The 19,011-nt window shown below is 33.6% G+C and overlaps 1 protein-coding gene across 2 annotated transcripts; it reads right to left on the bottom strand.

Annotated features, from left to right (window-relative positions):
• Positions 1-3,024: 3,024 nt before the first annotated feature.
• Positions 3,025-18,434, bottom strand: LOC121412193 (deoxyribonuclease-1-like). 2 transcript variants are annotated; one of them, XM_041605101.1, is made up of 10 exons: positions 18,364-18,386; positions 17,735-17,809; positions 16,311-16,464; positions 14,278-14,366; positions 10,309-10,392; positions 8,679-8,782; positions 8,090-8,202; positions 7,062-7,216; positions 5,246-5,333; positions 3,025-3,695 (listed from the first exon to the last, which is right to left on the bottom strand). In XM_041605101.1, exons 3-10 carry the CDS (start codon positions 16,458-16,460, stop codon positions 3,648-3,650), a joined length of 831 nt encoding a protein of 276 aa, XP_041461035.1. In that variant the 5' UTR covers positions 16,461-16,464; positions 17,735-17,809; positions 18,364-18,386; the 3' UTR covers positions 3,025-3,647. The 2 variants fall into 2 exon arrangements, with proteins under 2 accessions (XP_041461035.1, XP_041461034.1); XM_041605100.1 differs by lacking the exon at positions 17,735-17,809 and having other exon boundaries at positions 18,364-18,434.
• Between the last annotated feature and the right edge of the window lie 577 nt (positions 18,435-19,011).

The following is a 19,011-nucleotide window of genomic DNA, read 5'->3' on the forward strand; positions in this document are numbered from 1 at the left end:
ATTTGATTAGTGAGATGCGTATGATAATCATGATTACAATTAATGAATACAAAAAAGTGCTTCGTGTGTTTAGATGTAATTCTAACAAAATCAGCATGCGCTTGGCACTCGCATTAGATGACCATGGTCATATATGTATACTCTTAATAGTTTCCTAAAATATAGTCCTTAAAATCTCCCTGTTGGGGTCAATATATACAAAAATTTCAGCTCGAGCTTTGCGTTCGCATTGTTTAGCGAGACAGATATACGCATCATGATTACAAAAATTTGATTATAATGTCCCTTTTTAGGTCTTAAAATAAACAAATTTCAGCTCGCGCTTCGCGCTCGCATTATTTGACCATCCGTTCAATGACATTGTACTTATGTCTCTATTAGGTCAGTATACCTGGCAACTGAGCGCGCTTCGCACGCTCACTATATAAGTGACCCAAATTTTTTGCTGGTGCCCCCCATGCCTTGACCCACAGTACGCCACCATGGGCGGAAATCCCAGAGGGGACAGGGGGACGTGTCCCCCTACTAAAAATAGTAGGGGGCACAATATAAAATGTCCCCCTACTATTTTTGGTCTTTGGTGATGCTAAGAAATATATAACTACAAAAAATGGGAATAAAACGTGCGTTTTGGGACGAGATGCCTTTTTGCTTGTCAAATATATTTTCGTCGTAATGACCTTAAATTTCAGGTAATAGCCTTTTTTTTTTTTTTGCTTGTCAAATTTCCCAGACCCTTGTCCCCCCTATCTTTTGGGAGAGATTTCCGCCCCTGTATGCCACTGATTAAACAAATTTCTTTTTATATATTTTTTTGTAAATTTTTAATTGTTTTGAAGGAGATAAGTTAATTAATTGAACCAGGCAGTAAAACCTCAGATCTACATCTTCTTACCAGACAAGCATGTTGCGCTCATTAAGATCTGAATATTTATATCATAGAATTTCAAATCCTGATGATCGGAAGGTAATTCGATTCTTGAGACATAATCAGGGGCTGCGAAACGAATTTGAAAAATTTGTGTGCGTGTGTTTGTGTGCATGGGGGGTAAGATAAATACATAATTATAATTAGGGCCTATTCACTTTTTTTGCAAAAGGCTAATGAAAAGTGTGGGGGGGGGGGCTGGCAAAAGTCCCCACGATGTTTTTTACGTCAGCAAAAGTTCCAATTTGTAGTTTCAGTATGTAAGTATTTCAATTACATTTCCTTTTGAAATGAAATTATAGTCATGTGATAGATTTTTACATTAAAATTCAGTAAATGACATATTTTACTATTTTCCATTTATTTAATTTCGTTGCCTCCCTTCGGGTGTGGAACCATGCAAGCCCCATCCCTACGTCAATGATTCAACGTAAAGCTTAATGCAGGAAGGGTCGATCCATAAAGGGGGCCGATATAGAGCCCTTTAATAATAGACTTCATACACAGTATTACGCCTTCCATCTTTCCTTTCCTTTCTTTATTTTCAACCCTCGGCAGCCCGGTCGTGTTACTAAGTTCTCTTTTTTTTTTAGCTTTTGTTTGGGGCTCATTCCATTCTACCTTTCCCGCTTTTGATTGCCATCTAATCATGCTAATGTATCAGTATATTTCGGAATGATCTGCTCTTTCTCACAATTCTTGCTTCCTTTTCCCGCTTTCCTTACGTTTTTTTTTTCTTTATATGTTTTTTTTTCTTAGGTTTCTTTTCACTTTTTCCTTTTCCCCTTTCCTCTTTTTTTTTCTTTCTTTTTTCTTTTTTCCCCCGGTGAATTCCGCCAGCCCCATCCCCCGCCTGTTACGCCAGTGGAATTTCTTCTATGAGACCTTATACCGATTGCATGGTCACTATAGTGAAACCAATTGTCAATATTGAACCAAGTGTCGTTATTGCTAATTTCCAATAATTAACCAAACAAATTGTTCCTATTATGCCTATTGAAACCAAATGAAAATTGGCCTTATTGCCACCATTAAAGGGATGGTCCGGGCTGAAAATGTTTGTATTCTAATAGAGTAGAATTCACTGAGCAAAACGCCGAAAATTTCATCAAAATCGGATAACAAATATCAAAGATATTGAATTAGTTACAAGTAACTAAGTTTACTTATATATTTTATTAATCGCATGCTACACCCCTTTATAATTATAAGTATTTTATTATTGTTTAGTTTTTTATATATTGTAAATCAACCATTGGAATTGGGACAGGAGGCTTTATGCCACAGTAATTTAGTTAACTTTTTCTGTCCCTGGCGTTCCAATGGTTGATATTTCTTATTTTGTATTGTTTACACTGAAATGTATTTTTGAATATCATTTGCCCAATAAATAATAATAATAATTTTAAAGTTTAGCAATATTTTGTGAAAACAGTCGTCATGAATATTCATTAGGTGGGCTGATGATGTCACATCTCCACTTGTTCTTTTGTATTTTATTATATGAAATTAGGTTTATTCATTTTTTTTCCTCCAAGAACTAGAAAAATTGGATTGACAACTGACTTAGTGCATTACATATTTATTGCTGCAACTTATTTCATTATAAGGGAGACATATTATTCACACAAGTATGAAATAATGAAAAAATATGATTTTATGTAATAACATAAGAAAACGGAAAGTGGAGATGTGACATCATCAGCCCACCTAATGAATATTCATGACGACTGTTTTCACTAAATATTGCTAAACTTTAAACTTCAATAACTTTATTATTTGTTATCTGATTTTGATGAAATTTTCGGCATTTTGCTTAGTGAATTCTATACTCTACTTAATTAGCAATAAATACTTTCAGCAGGGATCATCCCTTTAAACTCCAATTGCGAATGGGGAACCTTTAATTCTTAATTGGCCAATATAAATGGGTATATCCACATGTTTTAACTTTCCCAATAATTGAATATCTTATATTTAATTGAAATTTTCGTCTTATGGGTTGCATATAAAATTATTGTGTCAACATACTATATGTTATTGCCTTAACCCTTGAACACTACCCATTACAAAACTCACACACACACACACAAAAGTTTATGTTGCACAGATTGGAATTTAATCACTCTTTTGAAATTATCGATTACACGTATAATTATTATTTAAGCACACTTTATATAGGTGAATATTCATTAATATGAACGTCTTGGAGATTCACTGTAGCCATTGTTTTACACGGCTTGGTATAATAGCATGAAATATTGTCGTATGCCCGATTAAAGGTATTATGAGTGGTACATAATAAACAAATAGTATAGGTCTCTGATTTCAATTCATTTGTTTTGATTTCATTTGAATTTATTAACATATTCATCCACAGTCATGAGGAAGGAATGAGAAAATTATGATAATCACTATAATGGTGATGATCGATGATCTAGAATTTCTGATAGAATTCTTCTTATTATTTTATGAATATCATCATTTGCTATCATTACTACAAGACTGTATTTTATCATCATTATCATCGTTTTCCTCACCCTCTTTTTCATCCTCCTCCTCCTCATTTAATTATTAGCATAATCTTGCATAAATCTAGCGATTATTATATTTACTCTGATCCATTAATTGTGTTTACGACTAAGTTTATAGCTGATCAAAAGTTGAATTATTAGAGTTATCCATTATCAATGAAACTGTCCAAACGTATAAAGTGGTATCAGTAGAGATCGAAATAAACAGGATAATGATCGCTGACATCCTTTGCCTGTAAGTGGGTGTGTTAGGGAGAGAAAGAGAAATAGACAGTGTGTGGTAAGGGGTCGGTTTGACTAAGTATAAGTATCATAATATTGTTATCGACGCTGTCATTCACCAAAACAATAACGTACTGTCTACAAAAAATAGATGTGTTACCATATTCATTAGACCATAATTACTGGTAAAGTCAAACTAGATGTTGAAATAGTGAAAACATAAACACACTGCACCATTTATACTGACGAAGACCGTCGAAGGCCTATAACTATAAAAAGACGAATGTTGACGAAAGACGAATTATAACAAATAGTTATAGGCCCATGGGTTGTGTGAATATAGATATATATATTATTTCCATTATCTTTTTAGTGGTGTCACATGAATTTTCACGCATATTCAATAAGCACGATAAGAAAATCTCCGCGTGCATCGCATTATGATTATTAATTGCCGTTATCACCGATTCACGTCTTTTAGAACCACATGATTTGAATACAAGAAACAAAAATTAAGTGATACTGAAAAGCTCATCAAAATTGGCAGGGGCTTGGGAATGATTTTTAAAGAAAGGCTGCTGGTTTGCTGAAAAAATGACAAATAAATAATATATATATATATATATATATATATATGATATTATTTGCAAAACAGTTCACACCAAGCGGTATGCGAATGAGCAAACACTGAAATGGCATCACACGCAGTTGCAAACATTTTCATTTTATTTCATGTCATTCAAAATAATCAAAAGCTTATCATGATTGTAATTTATCTTTATAAGCAACTGATCATATCGGAGTGCTTAATTTACAATAGCCTGAACAAAATGATACTTCCCTTTCTACTTCATGTACTTCTTTAATTCTTTCATTCTTTCTTTCAGGGGTCATTTTGAATGAGCCATTATCTTGTGCTTCTTGTGATCCCGCCACTATCATTACAAGGAATGATACTTGTGGAATTTTTTATTGAATTGATATTTTTCAATTCAATTCAAATAAACATTTATTTTCTTCCATCTCATTTCATTTTTCGTAAACATTAATTCATACAAAAATCAATTTGTTATGAAAAATATGAATATGTACATGTTGGTTTTAATAAAGACGGCGTATACCCTAAAGTTGAGGCTTGTGGCGGGATACGCCTATAGGCAAAAATACAATACAATACACAATACAAAGGAAAGGGCAGAGAAACGAAGAGAAGGAAATGGAACGAGAGAGGGAGACGTCAGCGGGGAGGCGGGCATGAAGTTAATAAAATAGAATGCTCAACAAAATAAGTATCAGTGAAGGAACTCATCTATGAAATTTTTTTTTTTAATTAATTCATCGTTTCCCCCACTGGCGTACCGCCTGTATAGGCCTACTTTTTTGTGAAAAAAATCCACAACTTTCTCATCTTACAACCATTCTCTATTAGAATGATGTTACAATTACATTTATTCATTTTTTTCTCTATATCTATTCTAATTAAATCAACTTGTTTGTGGGGGTAGACTTGACTTTAAAGGGATGCAGTATTAATGGAATAATTGAAAAAAGTGTTCTGTACCTCTTCCTGAGTGAGCCCATAATATGACTGGAAGTTGAAGACGAATCCTGAACTTCTGTCACCCGCGTCGATACCAGCAAGTACGATCCTAATATGATTTGATTAGTAATGGAATTGAATATATATATATGTATATATTTTATTAACCTCTATTTAAGAATGTCGAATAATCCATTCCTCTGATTGGTCAAAAGTGGGGTCATGTTATATGACCATATCTCCAAAACAATGAACTAAGTTGGTTACCAAGGGCAACGGGCACAGTTCACGAGATTTCTGCCCGTTGCCCCTGATCCGCCCCATAACAACTGGCATAGTTAAATTTGGCTGAGATCCCCATTTCAAAAATTTTCTACCAAGAACTAAAACAATTGGATTGACAAATAATTAAGTGCATTAGTTATTTATTGCCGCAACTTATTTCATCATATTGGAGACAGATCATTAACACATGTATGAAATAATGAAACTTTTGTGATTTCATGTAATAACATTAAAAAGGAAAGTGGGGATGTGACATCATCAGCCCACCTAATAAATATTCATGACGATATGCATATAATTATAGTTTTCATAATATATTGATAAACTTAAGAATTCAATAACTTCGTTATTTGTTATCCGATTTTGATGAAATTTTCAGCATTTTACTCTGTGAATTTACTCTTTTATTTAAATATAAATATTAAGAGTCCGATTTGAGCAAGGTGTAGAAGGTGGGGCGGTACTTATAAACCCAGTGAAAGTAAATGTAAAGCCGACGTCCGTGATCACGTCCGTGCCATATTATAATGAAAATATCGCTGTACTTGTTTAGGGGGTAAATTCAAGGAATTGTCAAGGGTACCGTTTTTTCCAATATTTGTTATAAGGGTCGGGTTTCACACGCCAATACTTGTTAAAAGGTGCATTTTCAGATTTTGGAAAATACTTATTTAGGGTGATTTTCGGAACCCAATGGCCGCGCCTGGTACCCACACGTCAATGGAAGCCCCCCCCCGGGGGAAGGGGAGAGGTATAATTTTTGATCGTTGCGTACATGAATATCAGAACTCATTTTATCACAATGAATGAAATAGAAAATCTTACAAAACAACGATGAATCTTCAATATCTTTGGCTTAGATAAGTTTCAAGTAAGTGGATGAAAAAAAAATCATTTAATAAAATCAACTATACATTGTTTCCTTGCCAAATAATTCCCCCAAAATGCCCCATGAGAAGAGAATGAAATGTTTTGTGGGTGGACCTTTGATGGGTAACATATAGCGTTTCACTTATGGCACATCCGACAATGGCTAAAGGATGGATTCAGCAATGTATGCATAAATCAAGAACACCGAGCAGGAAATAGCAGAAATGATTAAAAGTAAAAAAAAATTTAAAGATCATTCTTTATATTGAATTGAATTTCATCCTTTGGGGCAAAATTTTCATTTAAAATCTTGCATATGTCTTTAAAAGTCTACTGTTAATTTTCAAATTCGAATTCCTTATATGAAAGATTATAAAACACATGTTGTGTGATGTGATCTAACATAATTATTCAAAATAAATTGTCAGGCCTTGAATGGGGTGGAAATGTTTGGTTACAACATATGGTTACAATGTTCACATAAAGCGTTTTGAAACAACATTTGTGTATAACTGTAACTCTGTTTACAAAGAAAAAGATCATAGACAGAAGTTGCGCTAAATTTGACCGCCGGAAAATTTAAGTGAAATTAAATGTTACAATGATTACTATAATGTAATAAAGTCCTATATATTGAACCTTGAAAAAAAACTGGGCATCGTGTCAGGCTTATCATTCCTACCTGTCATATGCACAGTTAGTAGACGAGACCGTGGTGTCGGCATTATCAGAAATAAGCCAATCAAATCTATTGTCTTTCCAAAGACTGATGTCATCCCAGTCATTCTGACCAACATAGCTACAATCAGCATTCAAATCACCCATGATGATGGAGGCCTGTACAAATTGATCAAGATCCATAATGGTTTAACAAGTTTATAGCTTGAATTCTATCTTCCTCAGCTTTCTACGATACGGAAAACCATGGAAAACAAGGAATTCACAGAATTTCTCAGAAACGAAATTTTCTTGGCAAATAAGATGATAATTTAAATCACGGAAAATTCAGTTTCTAAAATACACAACTTTTATATACATGTATATATATATATATATATATATATATATATATATATATATATATATATATATATATATATATATATATATATATGTATATACATCCACTCGCGTTTTGTGCTCGCATGAATTATTTAGTTATATACCTATCTTGTTTATGATTACAAAACGTGCCTAGAATTTTTAGTTCGGAATGACAAAAATTATCTATTTTTTATTTTATTTAGTTACATACGCATCTTGTTCAGGATCACAAGAGCAATGTTTGTGATCCTGAACAGGATGCGTATGTAACTACGCATTTCTTGAATTCTTTTCTGTAAGAGAGGAGTTCTTTCCCCGAATAAACAGTTGTTTTTTTATTCCTTTGGACAATAAAATGAAAGAAATGAGGTGAGAATATAGTGTAAGATACAAGTCCTTTTTCATCTGACAATTACCATAGTAACAGTGCCTCTCAGCCAATAAGAATCAAAGGAAGTTGTCAGATCTGACAACTTGTCGGAAAAAAATGTTGATGAAACACTCCCAAAGTATATGCTTCTTTGAGGAGAATTGCCCGGCCCTTCCCTTTTCTATACAGTATAGTTACAGACTCTTTATCAACTAATGTGTCGTGCCCCTTCCCCATTGTGAAATCCTTGGTCCACCCTGTATCATATTTCTTTGATCAATCAATGATAAACTCACGTCAGTGCCATATTTGTTAGCAGCTTCTTCGTATACAGCGGTAAGTGAATCAATCTCATTTACAGCATCGTCTGGTTTAGCATGAAGTCCAATAACCGTAAAGTCAGAGACACCTGAAAAGCGATAGAAACAGGTAAAATGATATATCAGTTATTACGGAAGCTTTATCGCCATCTCTATACAAGTCGATGGCACTATAAAGCTTCCGTATATTATCATCGTTATTGACATAATAGAGTCTGGGTGGCCCAAAAATAGGAGGGAAAGACAACCTAATCAATATAATAGGATCATACTTGTGTCATAAAGTTACACAAACATATCACTCAATAATGTATACTGTTCTCCGTTCTTTGTTCCCGTTTCCTCTTTTTTTTTTTACTATTTGGCAAATTCTAAGGGACAGTTCATCCTGCCCTGTGGCGGCAACCTGACATTGCAAAAATTATCAAAAGAACAAGCTGTAAATAGTTCTTTAAGTTGTTTGTCACATGCACACTCACGCACCCTCATATTCACCCACACTCACCCCATACATCCTCAAGCTCGCATACCCCCTTACACAATCAAGAGTTAGGATGCGATTTACTTAATGATTTCAAGCTCTTGAAGTTGACCACGTAAGGTTCCCTCTCGAACTCGTCGTTTGGTTCTACGTATGTAAAACTTCCCTCGACTTGGAATTCACTGTGCCTGTTGGTCAAACATCATGAAGCAACATCAAAATGATATTTCACATTGTGCAGGGGCCGCGGGATGTGGGGGGGGGGGGTATAAAAACGTAAAATGACAATCTGATTTTGTGTGTTTTTTCGCATATATTCGTAATTCCGAAGCTTCGTTATTCCGAAGGTTCGGTTATTCCGAAGGTTCGGTTATTCCGAAGGTTCGCTATTCCGAAGGTTCGTATTTCCGAAGGTTCGTAATTCCGAAGGTTTGTTAATCCGAAAACGAAATGAGGTTCGTAGTTCCGAAGGTTCGTTAGTCCGAAAACGAAATGATTAACGAACCTTATTTCGTTTTCGGACTAACGAACCTTCGGAACAACGAACCTTATTTCGTTTTCGGATAAACGAACCTTCGGAACAACGAACCTTATCTCGTTTTCGGATTAACGAACTTTCGGAACATCGAACCTTATTTCGTTTTCGGATTATCGAACCTTCGGAATAACGCCACAAATATTCGGATTAACGAACCCTTTTACGTTTTCGGATTAACGAACATCGAGGTATAGGCAATTTACGTGTTTCGGAATTACGAACCTTCGGAATAAAGAACCTTCGGAATTACGAAGTGTAACCGTTTTTTTAGCATGGTCAGCCCCTTCCCCACTTTCCAAACCTTTCTGTACCCTCTGTTGAGGAATTTTCAATTTGGTAGACTTTATTTCTTAATCAATTAAAAAAATGATGATATAATATATAATAAAATATCAGGTTTAAACAGATATAAAGGTGAAGTGTTATGAAAACACAACATAAGAGAAAGAAGAAAGAAGAAAAATCTAAACACCAAAGAAATGTTTAATATTTGATTGGAAAATGGAGTATACTTGAAGCCAAGTTAAGGCTTGTATAGAATTCACCAATGAAATTACAATAGGAATATTGTCAAAGAGATGGAAAAAAATAATATATTATGTATATACATTAAAAATTATACAAACAAGAGGGGAAAAGAACACAATCAATAAAGATACATTTTACAGTATTTAATTTATTATATGTATATTCGTGGCCTACGGGGTGATTTTCTGTGTAAAACCCTGTGGATTATAAGGTTCGATGCATATCATAGAATAATAAAATCGATTTTGAACTGAATTCTGTTTACTGGTTGCTCGTTCGTCTATCCGGCCATCCATCCGTCATATCCATCCATCCCTGTTAGACTATAGTTCATGGTATTGTATATATTGAATTCATTGTAAATAAATGCATACATTTTGTTTTGCAGGAAATTACATACAATCTTAAAATAGTTGGGCAAAAAATTCCCAACTTTTAACCAACCCTGGGCAACATACTGTCCACACAACTATTGGTTAAAATCTGTCCAAATTGGGTAATTAAAACTAATAATTGGGTAATACATTTGCTAAATTGGATAATAATTGCCAGAATATACATATAGTTTTACCAACATACATTACCGAACACAGTGGACAGTATGTTGCCCAACATTTAAGTATGTATATTATGCTTAATTGAACTTACTTATAGAAGTAAGCATACTGCTCCTTACTAGAGGTCCTCCCCACACGTGGGCCCAGTGCCATTGCATATTGGTTTCCAGAAGCTCTGATTAAGATCAAATGTGCGGAAAAGAGAACGTTTATTAGAAAAGAATCAATACCGGATTACAACAATGGTTATATAAAAAAACATGAAAAAGGCTTTTCAGTTTTAGCAATATCCTAAAGGTGGCTGTAACTGTTCATGTTCGTTTATATGTTAATGCGTGTTTCCTCAAATTATTCCAGAAACTGTTATGATGTGGAATTAAATAAAAACTTTTGTTTCAGCGGGTGCTAAAACTATTTCCAGATCGTTTATTTAAACGGGTGCTTTGAGCGGATGACCGATCAAGATAAAAGAATCCGCATATATATTTTTTTCACTCGATTTTCTATTGTGCCGGAATTATTTCATTGTTCATTGTTTTTATCAGCGATTAAATTATACAATTAGTAGTTTTAAAATTAGTTACTGTTCCCTTTTAATAATTTAAAATATTTAAGTTTGATTCATATTATCATTTAAGTAACAATATTTGTTTATTTATGTTACTAAGTATTGTTATCTTTGATTTCGATTTTGACTTTATTTTCATGTATGATTTGATGATTTACGTTGTTCTTTATGTTTTCATCAGGTCATTGATGAAAAACAGTTTATACTGATCTTTTGTACCTGATTAAATATGTTCTGATAAATAAATAGATAAATAAATAAATAAATAAATAAATAATTAAATAAATAAATAAATAAATAAATAAATATATTCTTTGTTTTTAATACAAAGCCACTTCTTGAGCATAAAATAAACTGGAAGATTCTGGTAGCTTTCTGACATCCAAACGCTAAAATTGTAAATAAAGGTTTCAAAGGAATTTTTTTATATAGTTATGAAAATGAATACAGTACCAAGGGACTGAGCGGCTTGTCTCAAAGGTGGAAATTCAAATTTTCACACATAAGCAATCACTAATAAAAAATGGCATCATTAAAGGGGAATGAAACCTTTGGAACAAGTAGGCGTGTGTCGAAACAGAAAAATCAAAGAATAAGAACAAAGAAAATTTGAGAAAAATCGGACAAATAATGAGAAAGTTATGAGCATTTGAATATTGCAATCACTAATGCTATGGAGATCCTCCCATTGGCAATGCGACAAGGATTTGTGATGTCACATGTGAACAACTTTCCCTTTGATGGACTATAAAATACCCTCAAAATGTCTCTTTTTGCTTTTTCTTATTGTGATACAAACTCTTTATCCATGATGTATCCTTTAAAAATCTTTATCACATGCCCTCCTCTAGAAAGAACACATGATCTACTGATAGATGTGATAAAAGAGGCAGTTTAAGTGAAATATATACTAAAGTAATGGGGAGAGTTGTTCACAAGAGACATCACACATCTTTGTCGCATTGTCAATTTGAGGATCTCCATAGCATTAGTGATGGCAATATTCAAATGCTCAAAACTTTCTCATTATTTGTCCGATTTTCTCAAACTTTCGTGGCTATGTTTCTTTGATTTTTGTTTTCACACAAGCTATCCTGTTTCAAAGGTTTCATTCTCATTTAACTTGGGTAACCCTGGGAATATCAGTATTCACCCTTTAGCTTAACCTTCAGAATGGCTTTTACAATATTGGTCTTGCAACTATTTATTGGTTACAATACAGGTCTTTTGTTTTGCACCTTCTAGGTGCTCTAGAACCGAAAATCAAGTGAATTTGAATTTTAAGAGCTGATTATAATTATCACGTACTCATTCTATCTGTAGTATTTTTAGAATTTAAAAATGCTTCAAAGAGATGTATACAAGCCTGTTATAGCTACTGTTGTATGACATGGTGTTTTTCAACTCGTTCCCAAGATACTAACTTGTTCGATTGCCTTAACTAAGACGTTCCCTTGGCTAACTAACTCGCTCCTTAGTTTTTTAAGTTATCGTAAGTAAGCCGGAAAAGGAGGTCGAGGGACCGTTATTTTACCTTGGGAATCTTACTTGACAAATTTTGGTGTTGCATTCAGTTGTGCGCTTCATGCCTTCCCCTTTATTGACAGAGTCATTAGCCCTGAAAGAATTTCGAAAAAGAAGTCCCTGTTTCGCTTGTCAGCGAGTTCTGGATTTCATGATATTCCCTTTATTTTTTCCGTGGCGTTATGTTGAGAAAGAATGAACCAAATAGACGCAGATCGATTAAAAATATTTTATTATGCGGCGATTGCACATCTCAGGGGGCGGGTTCCTACCAAGCCCTAACACAAGAGCTTATCAAGATTGACCTATTTTTGTAGTTTGAATACCGAAGATACAGTGATGTGTGAAGTCATCAGTTTCCTCATGAATTTTGAATGCGTTCCATGATGTGCAGATTACCCGTTAAATGGTTTAGTGAAGAAGGTTAATTGAATTTTAAAATGTTATTTGGAATTACATAAAGGCCTACAGAATGCAAACGGAAATGAAAACAAAAAAGAGCGAGGGAGATAGATGTCATGGGTGTCGATCATGGGGGGATGGGGGAGATATATCCCCCCAATATTTCAAGGGGGGTGGCCTCTATTATCATCCCCCAATGATTTAGGGTAGAAAAATTATAATAATGATGATGAAAAAATGAAGTTTAATCAAGATGATTATAGTGATGATTATAGTATGCCATCAATCAGTTTGTTTCCCTCGCAAGTTGTGTATATTGTTATTAAATAAAAACATACTTTTCCAGGACTTTTAAACAGATAGGTGGAGGTTCAAGATGAAAAAGGATGAAATGATGTCCTCATTACCTATCTATGTCAAAATGATGTGCCTATAGTCATGAAAGAGTGAGCCCATATCAAATGCAAAAATTTCACTTTTAAAAGTCATAATGCTCGCTCGGTGATCAGTAACATATATGTATGGTGCTTTTGTTGTATGCGGTTGGATGTAATTAATATTAAACATTTCATCATGTGACCCCATCAGATACCTCTCATAAAAATATTGAGTTTCAGTGAGCTCAATATATTATGATCATATTTTTACAAATTTTTAATAAGTGAAATCAATTAATGGTTTAAGAAAGAATAATCATTCATTTCTCTGTAAAGCGTATCTTCGGATATGAACATCGGATTTTTTTCCCATGTTATTTTTGTTATTTTCATGGACTTGAAAAACTAGACTTGACTGATTTTTTTCTTATTTTGGCAAAAAGAAATCTGTTTTGAGTTTGGAAAGGGGTGATAGTTTTGCATTCTATATGAGCACACTCATGCGGTACGTAAATTTCATTTTAACGCTTATCTGATATTACACACTGATAGTTCAAGAAAATGTTGGAGAAATATCATAACATGACAGTTGAGTTTTGATTGTTTTTATGTTTGTTTTTGTTTCATGCACTTATAAAGCATTTAAAACATGTTAAAATCCACGAGAAGCCACACAGCTTGTAATTTATGCTAGTCTTAATTTGTCCGAATCTGCATTTTATCATCAATGCATTAAGAAGAAAAAAGATGTTGCCAGTCGGGTTAGATTTAAGAGAGAAGTTGTTTACATCGTGCTCAATAAACAGATCACTTTGTGCATGGTCCAGACAATTTTTGTCATTTTTCTTTCGTATGAGTTTAGAATAGGCTTACTTGTAACACAAATTTGATTTTCAAAAAATTATACAAGTACATTACACTGCAACAATGAACGAATTTCCAAGAACATCATGCATATCAACCACTCCCAAATGTCCTAACTTGTGATTTTAGTGGGGGCAATGTTGAAAGAGATCCCCATCCACAAGAACATTTGTGTCAATCATCCCCCCCCCACCAAGAATACCGATCGACACCCATGATAGATGTCACAACTATGTTATTTAGTTTGTCTCCTCTTTACATCAAACTAAAATTTATGACTGTGTGAGGAAACTTGACCTTTAAATCACAAAGTAATAATACTTACGAATTAACTTCATCGAGCAATTGATAGATTGCCACTTGATCGGCATCTCGTATCTCTTGGATAAGAACCATATCATATCGTTTGATTATCTAGATACAAAGCAAGAGACAAAAATATTCCGTTGAATCATATTTATCTTTAAAGACTGAGAGAGAGAGAGAGAGAGAGAGACAGCGGGGGGGGTAGTGGAAAAAAGAGGGAATCCGTTTATTACCTGATTAAATTTTGTTAATGTCGCTCTTGGATTGATATCAATGAAAGTAAAGCTCGTTTAGAAAATCGCACATGGCAGTTATGGAGTTACAAATACAAAAATTGTAACTTTTGTTTTGTTTCCTTTGAAAGATTTTTTCATCGTATGTATTCTTGAGAAGCACAAACATTTTCGGTCCATGGAAAAAAGTGTAGGATTAACAGGACTCTTTGTATATTATTGTATTAAAAATAATCATATTAGCTGGAAGTTCATCTATAATATAGATATAGATATGTAGATATTTTTTTTCATCGTATGTATTCTTGAGAAGCACAAACATTTTCGGTCCATGGAAAAAAGTGTAGGATTAACAGGACTCTTTGTATATTATTGTATTAAAAATAATCATATTAGCTGGAAGTTCATCTATAATATAGATATAGATATGTAGATATAGTTATTTTTTTAGACTAAGTGATAATTTACTGGCCCTTGATCCATTCTGAAACCTGTTCCAGTTCATGATTGTTGTGGCAAATAAATGACGTGGTTTCTTATGGGAGAAAACATATATGAGTCGTCAACAAACAGAATAAATGATAATGGAGGACTTACAAAAATCATTAATGTAGATAAGGAAAAGTACTGGGCCTAAACAGAGCCTTGCGGAACACCACAATTAAGCATTTTGTGTCGGAGTTTGTATTTTCGACAGAGACAACTTGTTTTCGATTGTATAGGTAGTTCCTGGACAACTCCAAGGCTATAATTCATCTGACTCCACAAAAAATAAGTTTGTATGATAACATTTCATGATTAATGGTATCAAAAGCCTTGGAGAAGTCCAGGAACAGTACATTCCAACAGTAATATGTTCAAAATTGTCGATTCCGCTAGAAATCTTATCAACTATTGCTAATAAAGCATGTGTAGTATTATAATTTTACGAAAGCCAAATTGTAATGGATAAAATAAGTCATACACATTAAAGAACTTCGTGATGCTAATCGATTTTTCAAGTCAAAAGCTTGGACAAACCGGTTAATAGTGATATTGGTCGAAAATCATCTAACGCAGTATTGTCACCTGTTTAAAAACAGGAATAACACAAGATAGTTTCAGTGATGAAGGAACAACAACTGTAGATATTCATAGATTTAAGATATATGCCAAACTTAGGTTTAACAATTATATTACAATTTTTTCCCTTTCTAATTCTTAATTCCATCATGCCCTGAGCTTTGCTTCTTTGTTTTTAAGTTATGAATTATTTTCGCAAGTTATGCTTCTTCTGTAAAATAAATCGAATTTGGGTTGGGGTCATGCAGAAAATCTGTTGGGAGTATTATTTGGGTCAGGAATGAGTCTTGAAAGACTTGGGCCAATACTATAGAGAAATAATCATTGAAAAGCGTTTGCCAATGTACGTGGGTTTTTCTATAAGTCACTACAAACGTTTATTAGTAGATTTTATAGATTTCACATTCAATCCATTCTTGATTATTTTCTAGGTATCTTGTATATCAAATAATTCAATGAGTCGTAGAAACGAAAAAAAATGCTTCTATAGTCGCTTCGTCCATTCTTTTATGTTTGATTTTAGATGTCACAATGATTTAGTAATGTTTTTAGATATTTCCCCTTCCCCTTTCCTAAGTCGAAGAATTTACGTGTGTTTAGAAAATAAGAGAGCAGAAGAGATGGAGATAGTGAAAATTGCGAGATGAGTTGGGGAAAAGGAGAGAAAATGTTTAGGATGTAAAGTGAAAGTAGAGGGGGGGGGGGAGAGTGGTTGCGCAGGGAAAAGAAAAGAAAAACATTTGGAGATTTTGATTACCTTTGTGAGGACTTCAACGACTTCCGGTTTACCCATTTTTGTCTTTCCCAAGACCTGGATGTTGAAAGCACATATCTTAGCGGAGTCGACAACGTTACAGATAACGGCAATCACCGTGACCACAGTTAAGGCTGAATGTAGAAGCTTCATGATTCTTATAATACAAAGGTATTTAAAGAAATAAAACATATTGATGACTAAATATTCAGTAATCGTCTTTGGAAAGAAAGAATGGAATAAAAAAAAAACAGTTATCGCTTTTACACAAAGATAAAAAAAATCAACAGATATTAATTTTCAAGAAAGAGTGAGAGAGAGAGAGAGAAATCGAGAGTGGGAGAGAGATAGATATGTAAGTAGGTAGATAATTTATTTAAAAAAAGGGTACTCCAGTCTTCGGATAAAATACAAGTAAGAAGAAGAATGGAATAATTAACATGGAAAGAAACTGATTAAGGTAGATGTGCTGAATGAAAAGTCATCTTGGGCGTCGATCATATCAGAAGTGAGCATATTAATTCCCATAAATATTTTAGGTGGTGTATTATCTGTTTTATGATTATTATCTGACAATTCCTTACGATCGATCAAAGTCAGATTTCCAAACTTTTTTCGAGGGGTTATATATATATATATATATATATATATATATATATATATATATATATATATATATATATATATATATATATATATACACGTAAACAATAAAATATTCAGTCTCGCCGACCTTCAATACTTAACTGTGGTGGGGAGATGGAAATAATTCCTGGTAGTGTGTAGCTTAGTGTTAAATATACATACATGTTTATCAGCCACCGTGATTTATGTACACGCTAAGCTATTGTTATATTTATGATCAGAAGGGAAATATGCAAAAGGCCCCAAATCATGGTGTTCCAATGTAAAAATCATGTAATACTGTAAGTTTTTCATGTATGTTTGAACATCTCTCATCATACCCGTATATGATGATTTCAGAAGAACAGTCTTGGAGACTGAAAAACAAAAACTACGCGGAATCAAATTTACCTTATACCTTATATTTACCCTTATAGGCTTACTTCAGAAATTGAATGAATGGCTTTAGACGGTAACTAGATTTTTGCCTTTTCCAAGAGTTATACTCACTTATATATGGAAGTTTTTTTAGAAAAGATAAATAAATTAATGATTATTATGTTGGAACGACTTTGATAAGCAAACTGCATGCATTGTTTTTTATGACGCATGTCAACGTATTAGAGAATTGTAGTTTCAAGCAGAATAATTGTAGCATAACATGATATAAAAATCTGTCGAATACGTTGACGTAATTGTGCTTGTTTTAGGGCCTAATCATATGAAAAACAGGTAAACATGCTAAAAGGAAAATTTTTGATCTACTACTACGGAATACATATGTGTGTCAGTGTCATACTTACATGAATTGCCTGTCTTCAGTAGATGTGAAATTGTCCAGTCTTGCAGTCTCTGTTCTACCGATTGATAGTCTGAGACTGTTGTGCAATAGATTACACAATAATGTAGCGACCGCCCTCTTGAATAGGAATATTTTTATGAGAGCAGTTTGCAGCAGCAAACAATGGATAAACAAATTTTCTTGCAAAAATCAAGTTCTGCAAGTAGGCAAAGTCCCTGATTCTGCAGAACTGAATTGTGCAAAATGAATCTAAGATTACAAGACATTTAGGTGGATTAATTTTCATTTTGCTTACTATTTTCTCACCTGTTCTTTTTTCATTTTCAGCCCCTCTTTTCCTTTTCTTTTCTCCTCATTAATTTTTCTTACCCCCCCCCTGCATGTGGCGCTCGGGGCACGAGCCCCCCCCCCCCATAGATACCCCATTGTAACCGGACTGCGCAGTGGTATAAAATAACTACATTGGCAAACAGATGTTTGTTACATATTTTGAAATAATATTAGCAAGAATAGCTGGTTCGCTTAAAAAATGGCATGCTATTGAAATAAGTGAAGCGAGCAATAGTCGTCTTGATATTATAACTGTAATAAAGAACTAATATAAAAAGTATTGAAATCGTCTTTACTCACCAGTTAATCGGTGTTGACGAGCTTAGCTATTTTACACAAACTGACGAGCTCAGCTCGCAATAATAGCATTCATATCATTTTCAATCTTAATAATTAATGCCTAATCTTCTATTGACTTATTTGCACCATCCATCATGATATGGAAATTGATAAGTTGAAAGATAATAAACTTCATTTGGTTTCTAATATCAAGCCTCTTTGCCTAATCAAGGCAAGACGGATCATCAAAAACAATTTCCATTCATAATTCATGCATTTCAATGGTTTGGTTAAAACTGAGTTATCTATTATCTTTATATAATACAATGGATATCATTACCAATTAATATGTGACACATGGGAAAGAACAAATAAATTTTCTTGTAATGGAAATGTGTCGCTTAAAACGAAGTACAACGCTTTGGCCGCCTGGAACATTTACTTTATCCCTCCTGGTTTTGATAAATATTAACAGGAAATAATGAAGGTCTCACACTAACTCCCTTGAATCAGCGTTGCAAAATTATTTATATTCGTCAGAAGTAGTAACATCCTCTTTTACAAGATATTATGTGTTTAAATCAACAGATCTGTCCTTGTCTTTGACCGAACTTTATCACTAATCATTTATAGTTCAAACTTCGGATAATCGGGTAATCCTGATACAGA

The sequence above is a fragment of the Lytechinus variegatus genome, chromosome 3 (genome assembly GCF_018143015.1).
Source record: "Lytechinus variegatus isolate NC3 chromosome 3, Lvar_3.0, whole genome shotgun sequence".
Lineage (NCBI taxonomy): Eukaryota > Metazoa > Echinodermata > Echinoidea > Temnopleuroida > Toxopneustidae > Lytechinus > Lytechinus variegatus.